Source organism: Delphinapterus leucas, chromosome 6, assembly GCF_059928025.1.
Source record: "Delphinapterus leucas isolate spDelLeu-1000000601 "Yukka" chromosome 6, BTC_Dleu_Yukka2, whole genome shotgun sequence".
Lineage (NCBI taxonomy): Eukaryota > Metazoa > Chordata > Mammalia > Artiodactyla > Monodontidae > Delphinapterus > Delphinapterus leucas.
In genome coordinates, this window is record NC_143134.1 from 14,739,037 (window position 1) to 14,763,177 (window position 24,141).

General features: G+C 38.1%; 1 protein-coding gene across 1 annotated transcript in view; it reads right to left on the bottom strand.

Moving 5' to 3' along the window:
• The window catches only part of GLRA3 (glycine receptor alpha 3), a 157,210-nt gene that overhangs the window by 96,676 nt on the left and 36,393 nt on the right, over window positions 1-24,141 (bottom strand). Inside the window, exon 3 of the mRNA XM_089912733.1 lies at window positions 12,316-12,383. Coding sequence (XP_089768859.1) covers window positions 12,316-12,383 — 68 coding nt within the window. The remainder of the gene's footprint in view (window positions 1-12,315; window positions 12,384-24,141) is intronic.

Sequence of the window (24,141 nt, forward strand, 5' to 3'; positions counted from 1 at the left end):
AATAATACATGTATGTGTGTGTGTGTGTGAGGGTTATTTTGTGTGTGTATAATAAAAGCAAACAAATATAAATGGGGAAGCAACACACAGAGGCGTTTCACACAAAGGACACCAGAGTGGCTAAAAATCATTCAAGAAAAATGAATAACCTCACTATTAATCAAGGAAGTACATGATAAGAAGCAATTAAAATCCAAGTGGGTAAATACTAGCTGTGGGAGATGTAAAACTCTAAATCTCATAAAATTGCTAGTAGGTGCTTAAAGACAGACTGGCCACTTTGGAAAGCAACTTAGTTAATATCTGAACCAAGTAATTTTACTCCTGAGAATATAACCTTGTGCCAAATAATTCCACTCCTGGGTATATACCCTACAGAATATCTTGCATATGTATACTGGAAGATAATGTGTGACAATTTTCAATGCAGAGGGTTTTGTGGTAGCAAAGACATTAGAAATAATCAAAATGTCCAACAAACGTAGAATGAATAAATACATTATGGAATATTTACTCAAATGAAAATGAATATAATAGTATAAGCATGGATTACCTCAAAAATATACATTTGAACCAAAAAATCATGTTATATGTAAATACTACAGTGTGGCAATCTGTTTATATTTCATTCATGCAGAATGAAATTTTATGTCTATCAAATTCAGGAACAAAGCTTCCTTTGGAAGGTAGAGAAATGTGCTTTGGGCAAGAGTTCATGGTCAACTTCAATTTATTTGTAATGTTTAATTTCTTAACATGGCAACGGGTGCATGAGTGTTACTTATTACCTATGCAAAAAGTGCATAACTTTATTTGATTAAAAAAAAGCTTTATTTGATTAAAAAATACACTTACAAAAAAAGAATGTGTAGGAGTTTAAAGACTCTGTTAAGAATATGTGAAGGAACGCTATCAATTTTTTATGCCACATTAGCTTAGATTTCTCTGGTGAATCTAACGACCCAGTGATTCAAAGAAACATTTACATGTGCATGATTACTTTTGCAACTAAATGTGAACCTTTAATTTCTGTGGAAAATGCAAGAACTGTACGGTTTGACCATTCTGTAAGATCACAGAACACGTTCAGACACTCTCATCCAGCCTCACCATACACTTCTGTATACAGGCATCTGAAAAAGCATTATACCAAAACACCTCAGCGGTTTTTTTTTTAACATCTTTACTGGAGTATAATTGCTTTACAATGGTGTGTTAGTTTCTGCTGTATAACAAAGTGAATCAGCTACAAATATACATATAACACCATATTTCCTCCCTCTTGCATCTCCCTCCCAACCTCCCTATCCCACCTCTCTAGGTGGTCACAAAGCACCAAGCTGATCACCCTGTGCTATGTGGCTGCTTCCCACTAGCTAGCTATTTTACATTTGGTAGTGTATGTATGTCAATGCCACTCTCTCACTTCGTCACAGCTTACCCTTCCCCCTCCCCGTGTCCTCAAGTCCATTCTCTACGTCTGCATCTTTATTCCTGTCCTCCCCCTAGGTATTACAGAACTTTTTTTTTTTTTTTTTTAGATTCCATATATACGTGTTAGCATACGGTATTTGTTTTTCTCTTTCTGACTTACTTCACTCTATATGACAGACTCTAAGTCCATCCACCTCACTACAAATAACACAATTTTGTTTCTTTTTATGGCTGAGTAATATTCCATTGTATATATGTGCCACATCTTTCTTCATTCATCTGTCCATGGACAATTAGGTTGCTTCCATGTCCTGGTTATTGTAAATAGAGCTTCAGTGAACATTGTGGTACATGACTCTATTAGAATTATGGTTTTCTCAGGGTATATGCCCAGTAGTGGGATTGCTGGGTCATATGGTAGCTCTATTTTAGGTTTTTAAGGAATCTCCATACTGTTCTCCATAGTAGCTGTATCAATTTACATTCCCACCAACACTGCAAGAGGGTTACCTTTTCTCCACACCCTCTCTAGCATTTATTGTTTGTAGATTTTTTAATGATGGCCATTCTGACCGGTGTGAGGTGTTTCCTCATTGTAGTTTTGATTTGCATTTCTCTAATGATTAGTGATGTTGAGCATCCTTTCATGTGTTTGTTGGCAACGTGTATATCTTCTATGGAGAAATGTCTATTTAGCTCTTCTGCCCAGTTTTGGATTGGGTTGTTTGTTTTTTTGATATTGAGCTACATGAGCTGCTTGTAAATTTTGGAGATTAATCCTTTGTCAGTTGCTTCATTTGCAAATATTTTCTCCCATTCTGAGAGTTGTCTTTTCATCTGTTTATGCTTTCCTTTACTGTGCAAAAGCTTTTAAGTTTCACTAGGTCCCATTTGTTTTTGTTTTTATTTCCATTTCTCTAGGAGGTGGATCAAAAAAGATCTTGCTGCAATTTATGTCATAGAGTGTTCTGCCTATGTTTTTCTCTAAGAGTTTGATAGTGTCTGGCCTTACATTTAGGTCTTTAATCCATTTTGAGTTTACTTTTGTGTATGGTGTTAGGGAGTGCTCTAATTTCATTCTTTTACATGTACCTGTCCAGTTTTCCCAGCACCACTTATTGAACAGGCTGACTTTTCTCCATTGTATATTCTTGCCTCCTTTACCAAAAATAAGGTGACCATAGGTGCGTGGGTTTACCTCTGGGCTTTCTATCCTGTTCCATTGATCTTTCTGTTTTTGTGCCAGTACCATACTGTCTTGATTACTGTAGCTTTGTAGTATAGTCTGAAGTCAGGGAGCCTGATTCATCCAGCTCCATTTTTCTTCCTCAAGATTTCTTTGGTATTCAGGGTCTTTTGTGTTTCCATACAAATTGTGAAATTTTTTGTTCTAGTTCTGTGAAAAATGCCATTGGTACTTAAATAAGGATTGCATTAAATCTGTAGATTGCTTTGAGTAGTATAGTCATTTTCACAATGTTGATTCTTCAAATCCAAGAACATAGTATATCTCTCCATCTCTTTTTATCATCTTTAATTTCTTTCATCAGTGTCTTGTAGTTTTCTGCATACAGGTCTTTTGTTTCCTAAGGTAGGTTTATTCCTAGGTTTTTAATTCTTTTTATTGCAGTGGTAAATGGGAGTGTTTCCTGAATTTCTCTTTCAGATTTTTCGTCATTAGTGTGTAGGAATGCAAGAGATTTCTGTGCATTAATTTTGTATCCTGCTACTCGACCAAATTCATTGATGAGCTCTAGTAGTTTTCTGGTAGCATCTTTAGGATTCTCTATGTATAGTATCATGTCATCTGCAAACAGTGACAGTTTTCCTTCTTCTTTTCCGATTTGGATTCCTTTTATTTCTTTTTCTTCTCTGATTGCTGTGGCTAAAACTTCCAAAACTATGTTGAATAATAGTGGTGAGCATAGGCAACCTTGTCTTGTTCCTGATCTTACAGGAAATGGTTTGTTTTTCACCATTGAGAATGAGGTTGGCTGTGGGTTTGTCATATGTGGCCTTTATTATGTTGAGGTAAGTTCCCTCTATGCCTACTTTCTGGAGGGCTTTTATCATAAATGGGTGTTGAATTTTGTCAAAAGCTTCTGCATCTATTGAGATGATCATATGGTTTTTCTCCTTCAATTTGTTAATATGGTGTATCACATTGATTAATTTGTGTATATTGAAGAATCCTTGCATTCCTGGGGTAAACCCCACTTGATCATGGTGTATGATCCTTTTAATGTGCTGCTGGATTCTATTTGCTAGTATTTTGTTGAGGATTTTTGCACCTATGTTCATCAGTGATATTGGGCTGTAATTTTCTTTTTTTGTGACATCTTTGTCTGTTTTTGGTATCAGGGTAATGGTGGCCTCATAGAATGAGTTTGGGAGTGTTCCTCCCTCTGCTGTATTTTGGAAGAGTTTGAGAAGGATAGGTGTTAGCTCTTCTTCTCTAAATGTTTGATAGAATTTGCCTGTGAAGCCATCTGGTCCTGGGCTTTTGTTTGTTGGAATATTTTAAATCACAGTTTCAATTTCAGTGCTTGTGACTGGTCTGTCTATATTTTCTATTTCTTCCTGGTTCAGTCTGGGAAGGTTGTGCTTTTCTAAGAAATTGTCCATTTCTTTCAGGTTGTCCATTTTATTGGCATATAGTTGCTTCTAGCAATCTCTCATGATCCTTTGTATTTCTGCAGTGCCAGTTGTTACTTCTTTTTCATTTCTAATTCTATTCATTTGAGTCTTCTCCCTTTTTTCTTGATGAGTCTGGCTAATGGTTTATCAAATTTATCTTCTCAAAGAATCAGCTTTTAGTTTTATTGATCTTTGCTATTGTTCCTTCATTTGTTTTTCATTTATTTCTGATCTGATCTTTATGATTTCTTTCCTTCTGCTAACTTTGGGGGGTTTTTTGTTCTTCTTTTGCTTTAGGTGTAAGGTTAGGCTGTTTATTTGAGATGTTTCTTGAGGTAGGATTGTATTGCTATAAACTTTCCTCTTAGAACTGCTTTTGCTGCATCCCATAGGTTTTGGGCCGTGTGTTTTCACTGTCATTTGTTTCTAGGTATTTTTTTATTTCTTCTTTGATTTCTTCATTGATCTCTTGGTTATTAAGTAGTGTATTGTTTAGCCTCCATGTGTTTGTATTTTTTACAGATTTCTTCCTGTAATTGATATCTAATCTCATAGCATTGTGGTTGGAAAAGATACATGATATGAATTCAATTTTCTTAAATTTATCAAGGCATGATTTGTGACCCAAGATATGATGTATCCTGGAGAGTGTTCCGTGAGCACTTGAGAAGAAAGTGTTTTCTGTTGTTTTTGGATGGAATGTCCTATAAATATCAATTAATTCCATCTTTTTAATATATCATTTAAAGCTTATGTTTCCTTATTTATTTTCATTTTGGATGATCTGTCCATCGGTGAAAGTGGGGTGTTAAAGTCCCCTACTATGATTGTGTTACTGTTGATTTCCCCTTTTATGGCTGTCCACATTTGCCTTATGTATTGAGGTGCTCCTATGTTGGGTGCATAAATATTTACAATTGTTGTACCTTCTTCTTGGATCGATCCCTTGATCATTATGTAGTGTCCTTCTTTGTCTCTTGTAATAGTCTTTATTTTAAACTCTATTTTGTCTGATATGAGAATTGCTACTCCAGCTTTCCTTTGATTTCCATTTGCATGGAATATCTTTTTCCATCCCCTCACTTTGAGTCTGTATATATCCCTAAGTCTGAAGTGGGTCTCTTGTAGACAGCATATATATTGGTCTTGCTTTTGTATCCATTCAGCCAGTCTATCTTTTGGTGGGAGTATTTAATCCATTTACATTTAAGGTAGTTATCGATATGTAGGTTGTTATTACCATTTTCTTAATGGTTTTGGGTTTGTTATTGTAGGTCTTTTCCTTCTCTTGTTTCCTGCCTAGAGAAGTTCCTTTAGCATTTGTTGTAAAGCTGGGTTGGTGGTGCTGAATTCTCTTAACTTCCGCTTGTCTGTAAAGGTTTTAATTTCTCCGTCGAATATGAATGAGATACTTGCTGGGCAGAATAATCTTGGTTGCAGGCTTTTTCCTTTTATCACTTTAAATGTGTCCTGCCACTCCCTTCTGGCTTGCAGAGTTTCTGCTGAAAGATCAGCTGTTAACCTCATGGGGATTCCCTTGTATGTTATTTGTTGCTTTTCCCTTGCTGCTTTTAATATTTTTTCTTTGATTTTAATTTGTGATAGTTTGATTAATATGTGTCTTGGGATGTTTCTTCTTGGATTTATCCTGTATGGGACTCTCTCTGCTTCCTGGACTTTATTGACTATTTCCTTTCCCATATTAGGGAAGTTTACAACTATAATCTCTTCAAATATTTTCTCAGTCCCTTTCTTTTTCTCTTCTGCTCCTGGGACCCCTATAATTCCAATGTTGGTATGTTTAATATTGTCCCAGAGGTCTCTAAGACTGTCCTCAATTCTTTTCATTCTTTTTTCTTTATTCTGATCTGCAGTAGTTATTTCCACTATTTTATCTTCCAGGTCACTTATCCATTCTTCTGCCTCAGTTATTCTGCTACTGATTCCTTCTAGAGAATTTTTAATTTCATTTATTGTGTTGTTCATCATTGTTTGTTTGCTCCTTAGTTCTTCTAGGTCCTTGTTAATCGTTTCTTGTATTTTCTCCATTCTATTTCCAAGATTTTGGATCATCTTTGCTATCATTACTCTGAATTCTTTTTCAGGTAGACTGCCTATTTCCTCTTCATTTGTTTGGTCTGGTGGGTTTTTACCTTGCTCCTTCACCTGCTGTGTGTTTCTCTGTCTTCTCATTTTGCTTAACTTACTGTGTTTGGGATCTCCTTTCACAGGCTGCAGGTTCGTAGTTCCCATTGTTTTTGGTGTCTGCCCCCAGTAGCTAAGGCTGGTTCAGTGGGCTGTGTAGGCTTCCAGGTGGAGGGGACTGGTGCCTGTGTTCTGGTGGATGAGGCTGGATCTTGTCTTTCTGGTGAGCAGGACCACATCTGGTGATGTGTTTTGGGGTGTCTGTGACCTTATTATGATTTTAGGCAGCCTCTGTGTTAATGGGTGGGGTTGTGGTCCTGTCTTGCTAGTTGTTTGGCATAGGGTGTTCAGCATTGTAGTTTGCTGGTCATTGAGTGGAGCTAGATCTTGGCGTTGAGATGGAGGTCTCTGGGAGAGCTTTTGCCGTTTGATATTACAAGGAGCTGGGAGGTCTCTGGTGGACCAATGTCCTGAACTTGGCTCTCCCACCTCAGAGGCACAGGCCTGACACCTGTCCAGAGCACCAAAACACTGTCTGCCACACGGCTCAGAAGAAAAGGGAGAAAGGAAGGAAGGAAGGAAGGAAGGAAGGAAGGAAGGAAGGAAGGAAGGAAGGAAGGAAGGAAGGAAGGAAGGAAGGAAGGAAGGAAGGAAGGAAGGAAGGAAGGAAGGAAGGAAGGAAGGAAGGAAGGAAGGAAGGAAGGGAAGGAAGGAAGAAAGGAAGGAAGGAAGAAGGAAAAGGGAAAAGAAAGTTATTAAAATAAAAAATTTTAAAAATTAAAAAACTAAAAAGTAATAAAAAAGAAAGAAGAAAGCAACCAAACCAAAAAACAAATCCACCAATGATAACCAGTGCTAAAAACTATACAAAAAAAAAAAAAAAGACAGATAGAACCCTAGGACAAATGGTATAAGCAAAGCTATACAAACAAAATCACACAAAGAAGCATACAAATACACAGTCAGAAAAAGAGAAAAAGGAAATATATTTTTTTTAAAAAAAAAGGAAGAGAGCAGCCAAATCAATAAACAAATCTCCCATGATAATAAACTCTAAATTCAAAACTGAGATAAACATAAAACCAAAAATAAATTGGATGCAGAAAGCAAACCCCAAGTCTACAGTTGCTCCCAAAGTTCACTGCCTCAATGCTGGAATGATTCATTGTCTATTCATGTATTCCAGAGATGCAGGGTACATCAAGTTGATTGTGGGGATTTAATCCACTGCTCCTGAGGCTGCTGGGAGAGATTTCCCTTTCTCTTCCTTGTTCGCACAGCTCCTGGGGTTCAGCTTTGGATTTGGCCCTGCCTCTGCGTGTAGGTCACCTGGAGGCATCTGTTCCCCCACCGCCAGACAGGATGGGGTTAAAGTAGCAGCTGATTCGGGGGCTCTGGCTCACTCAGGCCGGGGGGGAGGGAGGGGCATGGAATGCAGGGTGAGTCTGCAGCGGCAGAGGCCGGCATGACGTTGCACCAGCCTGAGGTGCACCATGTGTTCTCCCGGGGAAGTTGTCCCTGGATCCCGGACCCTGGCAGTGGCGGGCTGCACAGGCTCCGGGAGGGGAGGTGTGGAGAGTGACCTGTGCTCGCACACAGGATTCTTGGTGGCTGCAGCAGCAGCCTTAGCGTTTCATGCCCGTCTCTGGGGTCCGCACTGATAGCCGTGGCTCGCACCCATCTCTGGAGGTCATTTAGGCAGTGCTCTGAATCCCCTGTCCTCGCTCACCCCGAAACAATGGTCTCTTGCCTCTTAGGCAGGTCCAGGCTTTTTCCCAGACTCCCTCCCGGCTAGCTGTGGTGCACTAGCCCCCTTCAGGCTGTGTTCACGCAGCCAACCCCAGTCCTCTCCCTGGGATCTGACCTCCAAAGCCCAAGCTTCAGCTCTCAGCCCCCACCCACCCTTGTGGGTGAGCAGACAAGCCTCTCGGGCTAGTGAGTGCTGGTTGGCACCGATCCTCCATGCGGGAATCTCTCCACTTTGCCCTCCGCACCCCTGATGCTGGGCTCTCCTCCGTGGCTCCAAAGCTTCCCTCCCATTACCCCCTGTCTCCACCAGTGAAGGGGCTTCCTAGTGTGTGGAAACTTTGCCTCCTTCGCAGCTCTCTCCCAGAGATGCAGGTCCTGTTTCTATTCTTTTGTCTCTGTTTTTTCTTTTTTCTTTTGCCCTACCCAGGTACGTGGGGAGTTTCTTGCCTTTTGGGAAGCCTGAGGTCTTCTGCCAGCGTTCAGTAGGTGTTCTGTAGGAGTTGTTCCACATGTAGATGTATTTCTGATGTATTTGTGGGGAGGAAGGTGATCTCCATGTCTTACTCCTCTGCCATCTTGAAAGTCTCTCCCTACCTTTATTGTTTTTATTTTGTAAAAATAATTTATTCTATGGGCTCTGGTGAAAAGTCATGGTTCATTGAGTAAATACTGACTTAAGGCACACAGCAGAGCAATTCTCTCTCCAGCATATGTGTGACAAGATGGAGAGCCATCTGTTTGCTGAAGATAGGACGTTATGACAATATATCCACTTTGAAATACAGCTCTATATACACACCCTAACTGCTATACAGTTACACATGAATTTTTTAAAAAAAATTCCAACTTACAAATGCTGTCACCCCAGAATATAATCCTTATCCACAACTCACCACAGGTTTGCAGGAGTACGATTACTGAGAGTCACTTAACGTGGAGATATTAAGCTTCACCTCATTGTAACAATAAAAAAAATTATGCTCCTTTTGTCACCACCATCTTAAAAGACAGGATAGAGGCACCTCTCTCACCAAGGCCATGTTGCAAGATGGAAGCGTGACTGATGATGGTAAACCAGCTTTTATTTCTAATTTAATCTTCTTAAGAACTGTGGTTTCCAACAGTTGTTGACTCATCATCTGCTGAAGAAGAATGTGAACTTGGGGTAATGGAGGCTAAACAAATCCTCAGAGACCCCATTGTATATAATGACGTATGATTCAAATGTGAGGGAAATGAGGGAATTTCCACAACGTACATAGAAAATGTTTGATGACTGTATGTCAAGCATAATAAAATTGTACTCAAGTGAGAATGGTTGGCACTACATTAAGTTAATTAGACAAACACTGGGAAAGGATGAGTTTAACAGTTAAAAAGAAATTTGTGCTTAAGCTATTGGGGGAAAAATGCACATAAGTATTAAGGAAAACAAAGTTGGTGCAAGAAGAAGATGCAAAATATGTTAAAGATTCAAATTGACTTAATTTTCAAAAAATGGCTAAAGTAGAATATCTACTAGGGATATTTTCTCAAGAATCAAATAATTACCTCAAATGGGACTAAAGCTTATTTTAAAATGGGGAGAGATACAATAGGTTAGAAACTAGACCAGTAGAGGGAGCATAATATAGTTGGTCAACGAAGACACTAAGCATGGTTAAGATCTCTGTTAAGCAAAGATATAAAGATTGGGAGAATTATTCACTTTTATTTTAGATATGAATTCTCAGATGCAAAGATATCCATTAATGATTACAAGTAATTTAAAATTCCATCCTCTCAATTTAATACATTGTTTCAGTTGAATTCAGTTATTTGTATTGTAGGAACAAAATTAAGTATATTTGTATAAAAAATGTGAATGTTAAAAAAATAAATGCAAGATTTTGTAAAAATAAATTAACTTAATACTATGGCAAGTAAAACAATGGGGTAAAGTTTAGTTGCAGAGCTGTGATGGTGGAAACTATGAATAAAATACATCAGAGTAATCAAGTGGTAGCAAACTATTTTGATTCTTAAGATAAAAAAAAAATAATCTAATTTTCTCTATGCCTATGTAGATGGACACCACATTGCAGCTATCCTACCTGATACCAGTAAAATTTTTTACAAATATTGAATCTGATTATGTGAACAGAAATAATGTCACATGTTTATGAGTCTGGAAGGTTAAAAAGAAAGATATCAAGGTGGACTTAGTTAATTTTATACTTTACCTCTGGGGTGTTTGATTAATGTTCATTGATGCTGCTTGTGACTCTGAAGAAGCAAGTGATAGATGCTAAAAATGATTTCAAAAGGATACATTATGATGGAAGATGAAGGAATGGAAAGGATTTCTATGCTGGAGAAGGGAAATAAAACTGAGTGAGGGTCCCTGGGAGGGTGTATTTGCAATATTCTGCAAGCTTTTGGCATAATATTATTCTGCAAAGGAAGTCTGTCTAAAATTATTAAAGGTAAGAAATTCAGCAGATGTAGTCGTCATCCTATGGAGTGTGTGTTATAAGCACTTAGTGCTAGACTGATGAACTATGTCATAAAAAGCAGCGACCTTCAGGAACATGACAATCTTTGAGGTTTTAATGAGGAAATCCAACCATGTCTTCTCTTTTTTCCAAATCCCTTCCTCCACCCCACAAAGAAAAGTCAGGCTAGAAACCTTTCCAACTATTGCTGTTGAAACTGTTTCACGGAAGTGATCTTGCAAAAGAGAAAGTATAAGCATATGTCCAGGCTTTCAGGATGATACAGTGTTGTATAGTAGCAATTAAAATGAGGAAGTTGTCAGGGCTAGAAATATAATTTGGGAGGTCTAGGTAGAAAAAAATCCAGTAGAGATTCCTTTGTCTATAAACATGATTTGAATTGGGTCTGTATAAATACAGGGAATAAATCAGGACCAGAATAAATAAATAAAAGTCATATGAGCATCCTAAAAAAAAAAGAATCAGGACCAGATATTCAACCAGAATCCAGAATATGTCAACTTCTGAAACAGGATTATAGTGACTTCAGGGTCAAAACTGCACCAGAACCACACTGTGCTTACACTAGCAAATCATGTCATTTCCTCTGTGTTTACACACAGGTACACACATTAGTGTTAATTTATATACTGCAGTGAAGATAATTCTATATAATGCCCCAAAATGAGTTCAGTTCTTCTCCACTGAGGCTTTTATTGTAATTATAATATATTGAGTTTGAATAGAACCACAGAGATGCTGCTAAATGACTAAATATTGCATACATGAGGAAAACAGCATTTTAAAAAAGTGGTGCCCGAATAAAGTCTCTCCCAGTTGAGAAAGATCCTCTATACACACACACACACACAAGTCTACACAGCCTCCCACATAATAATTTACATATAGATTTTTCCTTAGAAAATTTGTTATCAAGTCATTCTGATATATGTAAAATAAGAATAATATCCTTACTTAATAATGGCTTTAGAAGCTAATAAATCTTTAAGCTTTTCATATCCTATTTTAGCTAAAATCAACTTTGAAAATTAATGTACATTATACTTGCTAAATTTAGGAATGGAGTATAATTCTAGGTAATTTAAGAACCACAATACATAGTTTCAATTTTTAAAAAAGTTCCTAAAAATAATAAAAAATAAAATTAATTAATTAAAAGTTCTGGCTAGACAATCTTACAGATATTCAGTGGTTCATGTGTCTATTTTATTTTAGCTAAAATGTACAATGAAAACTATAAGGCAAAGAAAAGATACAACATGATCTTTAGAGAAAGTTATAAAATTCGAAACAGAATACATTTGGTTTGGAAATGATAATATTTTAGCTTTAATAGCTTGATTATGTAAAATGTTCTCAATTACACAGTGATGAAGTCTCAGTTCAGTGAGTTCAGTTAAATTAAAGTATATACCACAGTTTGCAAAATAGTTATGATATTTGATCAAATATTCATTTGGAAAGGTAATCAGAATACTTAAAATAACGTTATAAACACATTTATAAGTATACAAAATAATTAAATGTGACATTATTTACTCTATGCTTATGTCTGCTTATTAAAGAACATTGACAATAAATAAATAATTCATAAGGTAAAGTTTTAGTTTTAATTTGAGATCTAATATTTAGTTACTGAAATGGGAAAAATCAATCTTGTTTTCACTAACCACCTCTAAATGAAACATTGCCTGCAGTTGATTGTAATTTAATTATACTATTAAGTTTATCTTCTAAAATCTCACTATATGAATTTTGGCTTTCAATTACATATTACCAGCAGAAAAATTGCCATGAACATGATTACAAACTACCCCAGTGTGAAATTCATTACGAAGTCAACATGCCTACTTACCATGGTTGTCTCAGCGATCGAACCAAAGCTGTTTATGAATATGTTGCACGTGACATTAACTGGAGAGCCTGAAAAAGAGATTAAAACAGAAAAGCTGTTTAGATACTGATCTAAAATATTTTCAAGTAGCTCCATGCCTCTAATTTGTAGTTTAAAAAAAAAAAGAATTCAAAGCATTTCATTATCTGGCTACAAAGCTTTGTCATTAGACTTGATAGCTATACAAGTAAAAAACACTGAAATATTGTGTGGTAGGGGTTAAAATAACTCAGTTAATCTCTGCCTAAGCTAGTCAGATAAAATCACACACAAAAGCCGATATCTAAGCCTAATTTATTTTGTTTGTTTTTACATGAACGTAATTGAGCCACTTAATTTTACAAGGTTTGCTACAAAAAAAGACAGCAGCCCCTTCCCCTATACCCCCATTTAATCCCTCCCTGGAGATGATCACTTCAACTCATTTAAACAACTCTTTGGATGTTTACCTCAATTTCTCTGAACAATAAGTTTATTTTACTCCTTTAGATGTTTTCATTTTAGACATATGTTCTGACGGCCACAGCAGAAGGTAAGGATTTCGCTTTCTTTCACACCTTATTCCCACCCCTGCTACCTTACACCTTTTTTCTGTCCTCCCATTACCCAAATACAGCTACATTGTCACTGTTGTTAGATCACTATTCACTTTTTACTTTATTATGACAAGGTAAATGTTACCTCCAACTAACCATATAATATACTATGATCACTCTTTCCTGCAGAACATGTTCCTGAGGTCGATAATTGTTTTATATATTTCACATAGTTTCCTCCATAGGTATCATTAACTTATGCACAAGTTCTGAAATGTCTAAACTGTATTTCTGTATCAGACTCATCAGATACTCTATTATCTTTCTCTTCCATCAGGCTTACTCCATCCTAGATTTGTTGTCCTGGAGCATAGCAGTCATCTTATGCTTTCCCATAATCCTCCTACTGGAGATGCTCATCCTTCTCCTTTGTGGGACCTCTTTTCGTGGTCCCCATTCCTTCTTCTTTCTTGGCCCATTTCTTCATTTTAGTGGAACATGTCCTTCAGTAATTTTTTGAGAAATGGTGCACAACGATGTGAAGCTTTTCAGAACTTGCTTGTTTACAAATGTTCTTTTTTATGCCCTCACACTTAATTAACACCTAGATTTGGTACCACATTTTAGGCTGGAAATTGTTTTTTCTTCTGAATTTTAAAGGCATTTCTTCATTAGCTTCTATTTTCTAGTATTGCTGTTGAAAGGTCCAAAGCCATTCTGATTCTTGATCCTTTGTCAACATAAAAGGGATGTTCTCTTTGTACCAATATTTTTATTCTTTAAAAAAACGGCTTCATTAGTTAAGATAGCTTATCACTCAAGGTTTTAATTTACATTTACTTAATTACTGGTGCACAAGTTTCATCTTTGCTTTTCTACTCATTTTCTGATAGCATTTATCTTGCCAGAATGAGGTACAGAAAAAAAAACTATTTAAAAGTAAAGTCTAGGGCTTCCCTGGTGGCACAGTGGTTGAGAGTCCGCCTGCCGATGCAGGGGACATGGGTTTGTGCCCCAGTCCGGGAAGATCCTACATGCCGCGGAGCGGCTGGGCCTGTGAGCCATGGCCGCTGAGCCTGCGCGTCCGGAGCCTGTGCTCCGCAACGGGAGAGGCCACATCAGTGAGAGGCCCGCGTACCGCAAAAAAAAAAAATAATAATAAAAAATAAATAAAATAAAAAAATAAAGTCTATCCATAGGCCTATGAATTCTATGTACATTGAAATCACCTGGTGATCTTTAAAAAAGATTGATACATGATTCTTACCTTCTAATTTAGTTGGTATGACATGCAACCAAGGCACTGGTATTTTTAAAAGCTAGCTACATAATTCAGATGTGCAACATAAGAAATTCCAGAGTAGGAAACAGCTGTGGCCATTAGACCATAGGACTAAAGTGAATTGGGGTTTTATTAGAGATAGAGAAAATGAGAGATGGGAGTCAGGACTTAGAACAGCAAAGCTATTCATTTTAATAAGAGAGTTGACTATTATAAATTTGGTCAACCTGCTAACAAAACATGGTGGCTGTTATGTACTTAGAAAGAGCCCAAATTCTATTGCGTCGAGATGTCTAGAACATAACATTCAAACAGATATAGAGGCTACATTGTTTGAAATATAAAGGATGGACATTTAAGAAAACCTCATAAAAGTTCTGAATCCTGGAGGTGCTATAATTAGTTATTACTAGTAGAATGGGTTTCTTTTTTAACTTTAAAAAACGTTTTTTCAAAATGTTATTTCTAAATATTAACAATTTTTTTAAAATTTGTAGGATGATAGAAATGTCTTGTCACCACGTAAGAGAAGAGAAAGCACAGGTATTGTACTCCATGATTATTTTATCCCACCATAAGAGAAGTATGAAGTCACAATTAACTGTTAGAAGATACATATATGTGTGTGTGTGTGTGTATACATATATATATTTTTTTAACTTAATGTAAGTCTAAGGTGGTGAATTCTAAAATATATACACAGCCTGACTGGAATCTTGAAAAACTAAAAGCCAATCTTTGATATTCTCTAGGCTATTCTCTTTCTTCTTGAGAACTCTAAAATTCTATTTTCGTTTGCTGTTAACAGCAACATGAATCTGGGGAATATCTTTTCCCTCAAGACATATTCTGTCATTGACTCAAATCCATTGGAGGAGGGAAAACGCAAACGTTTTAGTATTGGGTTAATTCATCTTCCAGTAGAATGAAGCTAGAGGTACATCCATGTTGGGGAAACATGGCCCTGTAAGAAGCTGCTGCTACACAACTGCCAGCTCTATCTGACTGTGATCTCTTTGGCTGAAACTGGAATAAAGGAAAGTGGGGGGATGAATTTCTTATTTTAATTCAGCAAGGGGCAGAGCTTTTATTTTTTAGTCTCATCTTCTAAACTTAATCATTATGCATAGAATTACAGATAATATTGGTGAAAAATAGGATGAAGGTGAAAATTCAGCATAGGCTTCAGTGACCTGAAGTTAGTAATGTCTGTTCTGATGCATTTCAGGGTCCCCTGAGAGCAGGTGCTGTACAGCACATCCTAATGATTCCAGAAAGGTTCTGAAAGGGAGCGATATGAAGTACTGTGCTAGGAGGAGGACTCCTCTGATGCATTTGTTTTCTCCCTAAAATAACATGTTTCCGTAGAAGAGCAATGGTCCCAGGAGAGGGGGCTACTTTAGGCTTTCACTAGCAGCTGGGAACATGATGCCTCACACTGTATGAACCAGACTCCAGCCCTTGCTTCTCCAATGCCTCCCATCAGGTGCAGAAAACTTCCTAAGGTCAGAAAGTCAGCCTGCCCTAAGCTTTATTGTCTAATCCATCAGTTATCAGATGTGTTCCTCGCCTGGTTATTAGGACATACAAAAGTGCTATTTAGTTTCCATTTTACTACTTATTTGTATGTATTCTCTTCTTCAGCATAAAGAAAGGTGAATGGATTCAGGCACCAAACTTTAATTTCAAATTTGAAAAATAGAGCACTCACTTGAAAGATATACATATAAGATATATACTCACATGATATATATATATATATAATACATATATAGAATTTATTTTATTTTAAAGAAATTTAAGATATATTAAGGTATGAAGCAATTTGGAAATAAAGTCTACTGTTTTTAAAGATAGTCTTGGGGTAGATCATAGAATTTCTTCAATGTAATACCAAGGTATTTGGAATTTACTTTATGAACATGAAGGAGTCTTTACAGATTCTTGTTCATGAGAGTGTAGTAAACCAACACAACATGGTGAATGGTTGAATGGATAGCAAAAGCTTAAACATAGAGAAAACAGGAATTTATTGTAACAGTTTAGATGGGAAATACAATGGCCCTGACCAAGGACAGTGACAGTGGAGATAGAGTACAAGGAATGAAGTGGATACAGTTTACAAGGCAGTATATTCTACACTTTAAGATTCTGATCCATGTCAGATCAGGGGAGCAGTCTTGGAGTAGTCTTTCTACCCTCACTATTAACATATATTATATATTCAAAAATTTTGTAGGGAATGAAGCTCAGAGGGGATTGTAAATCTTCTATTGCCATTACAGAGAGCACCTGTTTAGCAGTCATTGGTCAATCTGGTACTTCTATGTGCCAAAGCAAAAAACTGTTATATCCATCTAATATACTGCTATGTTTAGCAACAGAGCAAATAACTGCTATAGCATCCATATGGCAAATTGTGCTTTAAAATTGTTCACTGCCTTAGCCATCGTCGGCCTGAAAAGCAAATGACAGTAGTCGCAGATGTTTTCAGCAGCATGTCTTCTTTTAGATGCCTCTTAAAGAAACAGAACATGGGGCTTCCCTGGTGGCGCAGCGGTTGAGGGTCCGCCTGCCGATGCAGGGGACATGGGTTTGTGCCCCGGTCCGGGAGGATCCCACGTGCCGCGGAGCGGCTGGGCCCGTGGGCCGTGGGCGCTGGGCCTGCGCGGCTGGAGCCTGTGCTCCGCGGCGGGAGAGGCCGTAACGGTGAGAGGCCCGCGTATCGCAAAAAATAAAAATAAAAAAAGAAACAGAACGAGGCTTTTAAGCTCAGAGATGGACAAAGGCAAAATGGCAAAGTACAATGCAAAGCCTTGGCAGTTACATTATTGTTATTCATGTTGGGGAAAAATTGTTCACCAGGCAAATCTAGAGCAAATAAACATAGAGACAAAAAAATAACCCAAGTGTTCATGAAAATGACTCTAAAAAACTTTTAATGTAATGCTGCTTTAAAGCCACACCATTTCGAAAGACATAAGACTGCAATCAAAACATTAAATTTCAAAAAAATCTGTTTAGTGATTTGTTTTTATTTTAGATAAATATATATATTTATGTAGTCAGGTCATGAGGAAAGATATTTATTTTTTAATTGACAAAAGCATATTTGATTGCTGTAAATCCATATTTTAGATTATTTTTTAGATACTTGAAAAAAGGTTTGAAATTTATGGCATAAAAATAGGATCCAATTTATTCTTCCCTTTCCCTTCCCTTTCCTTCTTGAAAATGTAGCCGAAATCCATTCTCTTGGGCAGTACAAGATAGGCTTCCACGCTGGGGATGGCTGTGGGGAGTGTGGACAACTACAGCACGGTGAGAAGGACATCAGCAGGGAAGGATTTCACAGCATGGAGTGTTGAAGCCTGAGTGGGGCTGCCTTGCATGGGGAGTGAGAGTCTGAACAGGACCCTGAGGAATTTGTGCAGGAGTGGGAGTGGCAGCAGACAAGGGAGATTCATTATGTATTGATCAAATATGTAATTATATTAAGGATAATGGGAGCCTTACTGTCAAATGAGAGATTTAAAATATGGAGACTCAGAAACTAGAATACACCTATGGTAGTAGAGATACCAGGGAGAACTCATGGTTTTCAGCAGATAGAGAATTAAATACATAGATCTAAATGAATATATGTGTGTGTGTGTATATACGTATGTGTGTATATGTATGTATACTTATGCATATATGTGCATGTATACTTATGCTCATATGTGTATGTATACAAATACATTCTGGCAGACACCAACTTAGCCAGTTAATCAAAGTGAACATCATCAGTCATGGTAAAAAAATTAACATCGTCCACAACCTAATAAGATGCAATTAGAACACAGCATCACTGCTGTGATATTCCTATCAAGATGCATTACCTAAATTGAATCACGAGGAAACATGAGACTAATGCAAATCGAGGAATATTCTGTTAAATAAAGGAATAATAATATCTTTTTAAATGCCAAGATCATGACAGTCATAGGAAGAATGAGGCTCTGTTTGGACTGAAGGAGACAATGAGAAATGACCCGTAAAACACAAGACATGATTCTAAACCGGATTCTTTTGCTGTGAAGCCATTATTTAGATAGCTGATAAAATTTGAATGGGAGCCTGCAAATTAGATGGTAGCAATATATCCATGTTAATTTGCTTATTTCAATGATTAGACTGTGGTTATCTAAGATAATGTTCTTTTTGGCATGATACACCCAAGTATTGGGGCATCAGGTCAACAACTTACTTTCAAGTGGTTTGGGCAAAAAAATAGTTTGTGCTATACTTGCAAATCTTCTGTTAGTTTGAGAATGCTTTAAAATAAAAAAAAAAAGAGAAATAAGTACTACAGAGAGAACATATTAGAAAATAATCAGGGGCAGAGTCAAGATGGCAGACTAGGAGGATGCGGAATTCTCGTCTCCGAACAACTAGGGCACCTACCAGGCACCGGTGGGGGACCACGGACAGCTCAGGGGACGGGAGGAACCCCCAGCAACTGGGTAGGATGTGGAGTGTGGTGGGAGTGAGGGGAGGAGAAGTGGAGGCGGGACAGGACTGGCGTCCCTGAGGGGAGGCTGAGGAGGGGAAGGGATCCCATGCCCGAAGGGGGAAATTGGGGGACGACTGGGAGGGCAGAGGATCAAAAAGGAGCGTGGCCAGGTTTCCCCTGCCCACTTGGGCCCCCAGGAACCTGCTGAGATGCCAGGCGTGATCCTCTGCCCACCTAGGCCCCCTCCAGATGCATGGGTCCTGAGGGAGTGGGAGGGAGGGAAGGGGGAGCAAATGTGAAGGCCAGACCTACGGGAACAGCACTCCTGAGGGGCGGCTGGGGGAGGGGAGGAATTCCTACACCCAGCAGGACCCACCTATGGATAGGGGTCCAGCAGAGATGGGGGAGACCCTGGGGGTGATGGGGGAGGGGCACAGGGGAACAGAATGGAACGTGGCCAATGCCTTCCCTGTCCACTTAGGCACCCGGAGCTTGTTGGGCCCCCAGGCCTCGTCCTCTGCCCTCTGAGCCTCCCTCCTGCCGTGCAGAGCAGAAGCCCCACCCCTACACCCCCACCCAGGGCCCCACCTCTACACTCGGAGACCCCCTCTGAGACCCCCTCCAACGCGCTGGGCCTAAACCCCACACACACACCCTCACTCAGGGCCCCACCTCCAAACTCCAGAACTCCACACTCCAGAGGCCCTCCTTCCAACGTGCTGCCTCTCCCCTTCCACGCAGGTCCTAAGCAGAGGCCCCGCCCCACGCTCAAACATCACTGCCCCCCACCCGCCTAGGTCCCGCCCCAGCCTAAACCCCACCACTGCCTAAGTTCCACCCCCTACCTAAACTCCACACCCACTAGCAAGGCTTTTTTTTTCTTTTTTCCTCTTTTACATTCCGGCTCTGTTTTACCTTGTTGATTCATTCTTATTGATTCATTTATATTTTTATTTTTCCTAAAAAATCTTTTATTTTTCTAATTTTATTTTATTCTTTATACTTTATTGTTCTCTCCTTTTGGCTTGTTCCCCCCGAACCCCCATTTTTTTTCTCTTGTGGTTTTATTCTACCTTGTTGCAGTTGTTTCAATTATATTTCTAGTTTTCCTAATATATTTTTTATTTTTATTTTTTTTTTTTGCGGTATGTGGGCCTCTCACTGTTGTGGCCTCTCCTGCCGCGGAGCACAGGCTCCGGACGCACAGGCCCAGCAGCCATGGCTCACGGGCCTAGCCGCTCCGTGGCATGTGGGATCTTCACGGACAGGGGCACAAACCCGTGTCCCCTGCATCGGCAGGCGGACTCTCAACCACTGCGCTACCAGGGAAGCCCCTAATATATTTTTGATCTTTGTAATTTTATTTTGTTTTTTATTCTTTGATATTGTACTGCTCCTTTTTTTCTTTCTTTCCTTCTTTTTTTTTTTGTGTGTGTACCACACCATGCAGCTTGTGGGGTCTTGGTTGCTAGGCTGGAGGTCAGGCCCGAGCTCCTGTTGTGGGAGCTCTGAGTCCAAACCACTGGACTAACAGAGAACCTCAGACACCAGGGAATATTAATCAGTGAGGCCTCCTGGAGGGCCGAATCTCAGCACCAAGACCCACCTTTATCCAACTGCCTGAAAACTCCAGTGCTAGATGCCTCAGGCCAAACAACCAGTAAGACAGGAATACAGCACCACCCATCCAAAAAAATGAAATGACAAAAAAATGTTACAGACGAAAGAGCAAGGCAAAAACCTACAAGACCAAATAAATGAAGACAAAATAGGCAACCTACCCGAAAAAGAATTCAGAGTAATGATAGTAAAGATAATCCAAAATCTCAGAAACAGAATGGAGAAAATACAAGAAACGTTTAACAAGGATCTGAAAGAAGTAAAGTGCAAACAAACAGTGATGAACAACACAATAACTGAAGTTAAAAATACTCTAGAAGGAATCAATAGCAGAATAACTGAGGCAGAAGAACGGGTAAGTGAGCTGGAAGATAAAATGGTGGAAATAACTGCCAGGGAGCAGAATAAAGAATGAAAAGAATTGAGGACAGTCTCACAGACCTCTGGAACAACATTAAATGCACCAATATTCGAATTATAGGGGTCCCAGAAGAAGAAGAGAAAAAGAAAGGTACTGAGAAAATATCTGAAGAGATTATAGTTGAAAACTTCCCTAACATGGGAAAGGAAATAGTCAGTCGAGTCCAGGAAGCACAGAGACTCCCATACAGGATAAATCCAAGAAGAAACATCCCAAGACACATATTAATCAAACTATCAAAAATTAAATAGAAAGAAAAAATATTAAAAGCAGCAAGGAAAAAGCAACAAATAACATACAAGGGAATCCCCATGAGGTTAACAGCTGATCTTTCAGCAGAAACTCTGCAAGCCAGAAGGGAGTGGCAGGACACATTTAAAGTGATAAAAGGGAAAAGGCTACAACCAAGATTATTCTGCCCAGCAAGGATCTCATTCATATTCGATGGAGAAATTAAAACATTTACAGACAAGCAAGAGCTAAGAGAATTCAGAATCACCAAACCAGCTTTACAACAAATGCTAAAGGAACTTCTCTAGGCAGGAAACAAGAGAAGGAAAAGACCTACAATAACAAACGCAAAACCATTAAGAAAATGGTAATAGGAACATACATATTGATAATTACCTTAAATGTAAATGGATTATGCTCCGACCAAAAGACATAGACTGGCTGAATGGATACAAACACAAGACTGGTACATATGCTGTCTACAAGAGACCCACTTCAGACTTAGGGACACATACAGACTGAAAGTGAGGGAATGGAAAAAGATATTCCATGCAAATGGAAATCAAAAGAAAGCTGCAGTAGCAATTCTCATATCAGACAAAAGAGACTTTAAAATAAAGACTATTACAAGAGACAAAGAAGGACACTACATAATGATCAAGGGATCGATCCAAGAAGAAGATATAACAATTGTAAATATATATGCACCCAACATAGGAGCACTTCAATACATAAAGCAAATGCTAACAGCCATAAAAGGGGAAATCGACAGTAACACAATCATAGTAGGGGACTTTAACACCCACTTTCACCAATGGACAGATCATCCAAAATGAAAATAAATAAGGAAACACAAGCTTTAAATAATACATTAAACAAGATGGACTTAATTGATGTTTATAGGACATTCCATCCAAAAACAACAGAATACAATTTCTTCTCAAGTGCACATGAAATATTCTCCAGGACAGACTATATCTTGGGTCACAAATCAAGCCTTGCTAAATTTAAGAAAACTGAAATCGTATCAAGTACCTTTTCTGACCACAATGCTATGAGACTAGATATCAATTACAGGAAAAAAACTGTAAAAAATAGAAACACATGGAGGCTAAACAATACACTCTTAAATAACCAAGAGATCACTGAAGAAACCAAAGAGGAAATCAAAATATACCTAGAAACAAATGACAATGAAAACACGACGACCCAAAACCTATAGGATGCAGCAAAAGCAGTTCTAAGAGGGAAGCTTGTAGCAATAAAATCCTACCTCAAGAAACAAGAAACATCTCAAATAAACAACCTAACTTTACACCTAAAGCAATCAGAGAAAGAAGAACAAAAAAAACCCAAAGTTAGCAGATGGAAAGAAATCATAAAGATCAGATCAGAAATAAATGAAAAATGAAGGAAACAATAGCAAAGATCAATAAAACTAAAAGCTGGTTCTTGAGAAGATAAACAAAATTGATAAACCCTTAGCCAGACTCATCAAGAAAAAAGGGGAGAACACTCAAATCAACAGAATTAGAAATGAAAGAGGAGAAGTGACAACTGACACTGCAGAAATAGAAAGGATCATGAGAGAATACTACAAGCAACTATATGCCAATAAAATGGACAACCTGGAAGAAATGGACAAATTCATAGAAAAGCACAACCTTCTGAGACTGAACCAGGATGAAATACAAAATATACACAGACCAATCACAAGCACTGAAATTGAAACTGTGATTAAAAATCTTCCAGCAAACAGAAGCCCAGCACCAGATGGCTTCACTGGTGAATTCTATCAAACATTTAGAGAAGAGCTAACACTTATCTTTCTCAAACTCTTCCAAAATATAACAGAGGGAAGAACACTCCCAAACTCATTCTACGAGGCCACCATCACCCTGATACCAAAACCAGACAAAGATGTCACAAAGAAAGAAAACAAGGCCAATATCACTGATGAAAGAGATGCAAAAATACTCAACAAAATACTAGAAAATAGAATCCAACAGCACATTAAAAGGATCATACACCATGATCAAGTGGGTTTATCCCAGTAATGCAAGGATTCTTCAACATACACAAATCAATCATGTGAAACACCATATTAACCAACTGAAGGAGAAAAACCATAATGATCATCTCAATAGATGCAGAAAAATCTTTTGACAAAATTCAACATACATTATAAAAAATCTCCAGAAAGTAGGCACAGAGGGAACCTACCTCAACATAATAAAGGTCATATATGACAAACCCACAGCCAACATAATTCTCAATGGTGAAAAACTGAAACCATTTCCTCTGAGATCAGGAACAAGACAAGGTTGCCCACTCTCACCACTATTATTCAACATAGTTTTGGAAGTTTTAGCCACAGCAATCAGAGAAGAAAAAGAAATAAAAGGAATCCAAATCAGAAAAGAAGTAAAACTGTCACTGTTTGCAGATGACATGATACTATACATAGAGAATCCTAAAGATGCTACCAGAAAACTACTAGAGTTCATCAATGAATTAGGTTGAGTAGCAGGATACAAAATTAATGCACACAAAATTCTTGCATTCCTATACACTAATGATGAAAAATATGAAATAGAAATTAAGAAAACACTCTCATTTACCATTGCAACAAAAAGTATAAAATACCCAGGAATAAACCTACCTAAGGAGACAAAAATCCTGTATGCAGAAAACTATAAGACACTGATGAAAGAAATTAACGATGATAGAAACAGATGAAAAGATATACCATGTTCTTGGATTGGATGAATCAAAATTGTGAAAATGACTATACTACCTAAAGCAAAATACAGATTCAGTGCAATCCATATCAAACTACCAATGGCATTTTTCACAGAACTGGAACAAAAAATTTTACAATTTGTTGGAAACCCAAAAGACCCCAAAGAGCCAAAGCAATCTTGAGAAAGAAAAACGGAGCTGGAGGAATTAGGCTCCCAGACTTCAGACTATACTACAAAGCTACAGTAATCAAGACAGTATGGTACTGGCACAAAAACAGAAATTTAGATCAATGGAACAGGATAGAAAGCCCAGAGATCAACCCAAGTACATATGGTCACCTTATCTTTGATAAAGGAGGTAAGAGTATACAATGGAGAAAAGACAGCCTCTTCAATAATTGGTGTGAAAAACTGGATAGCTATATGTAAAACAATGAAATTAGAACACTTCCTAACAC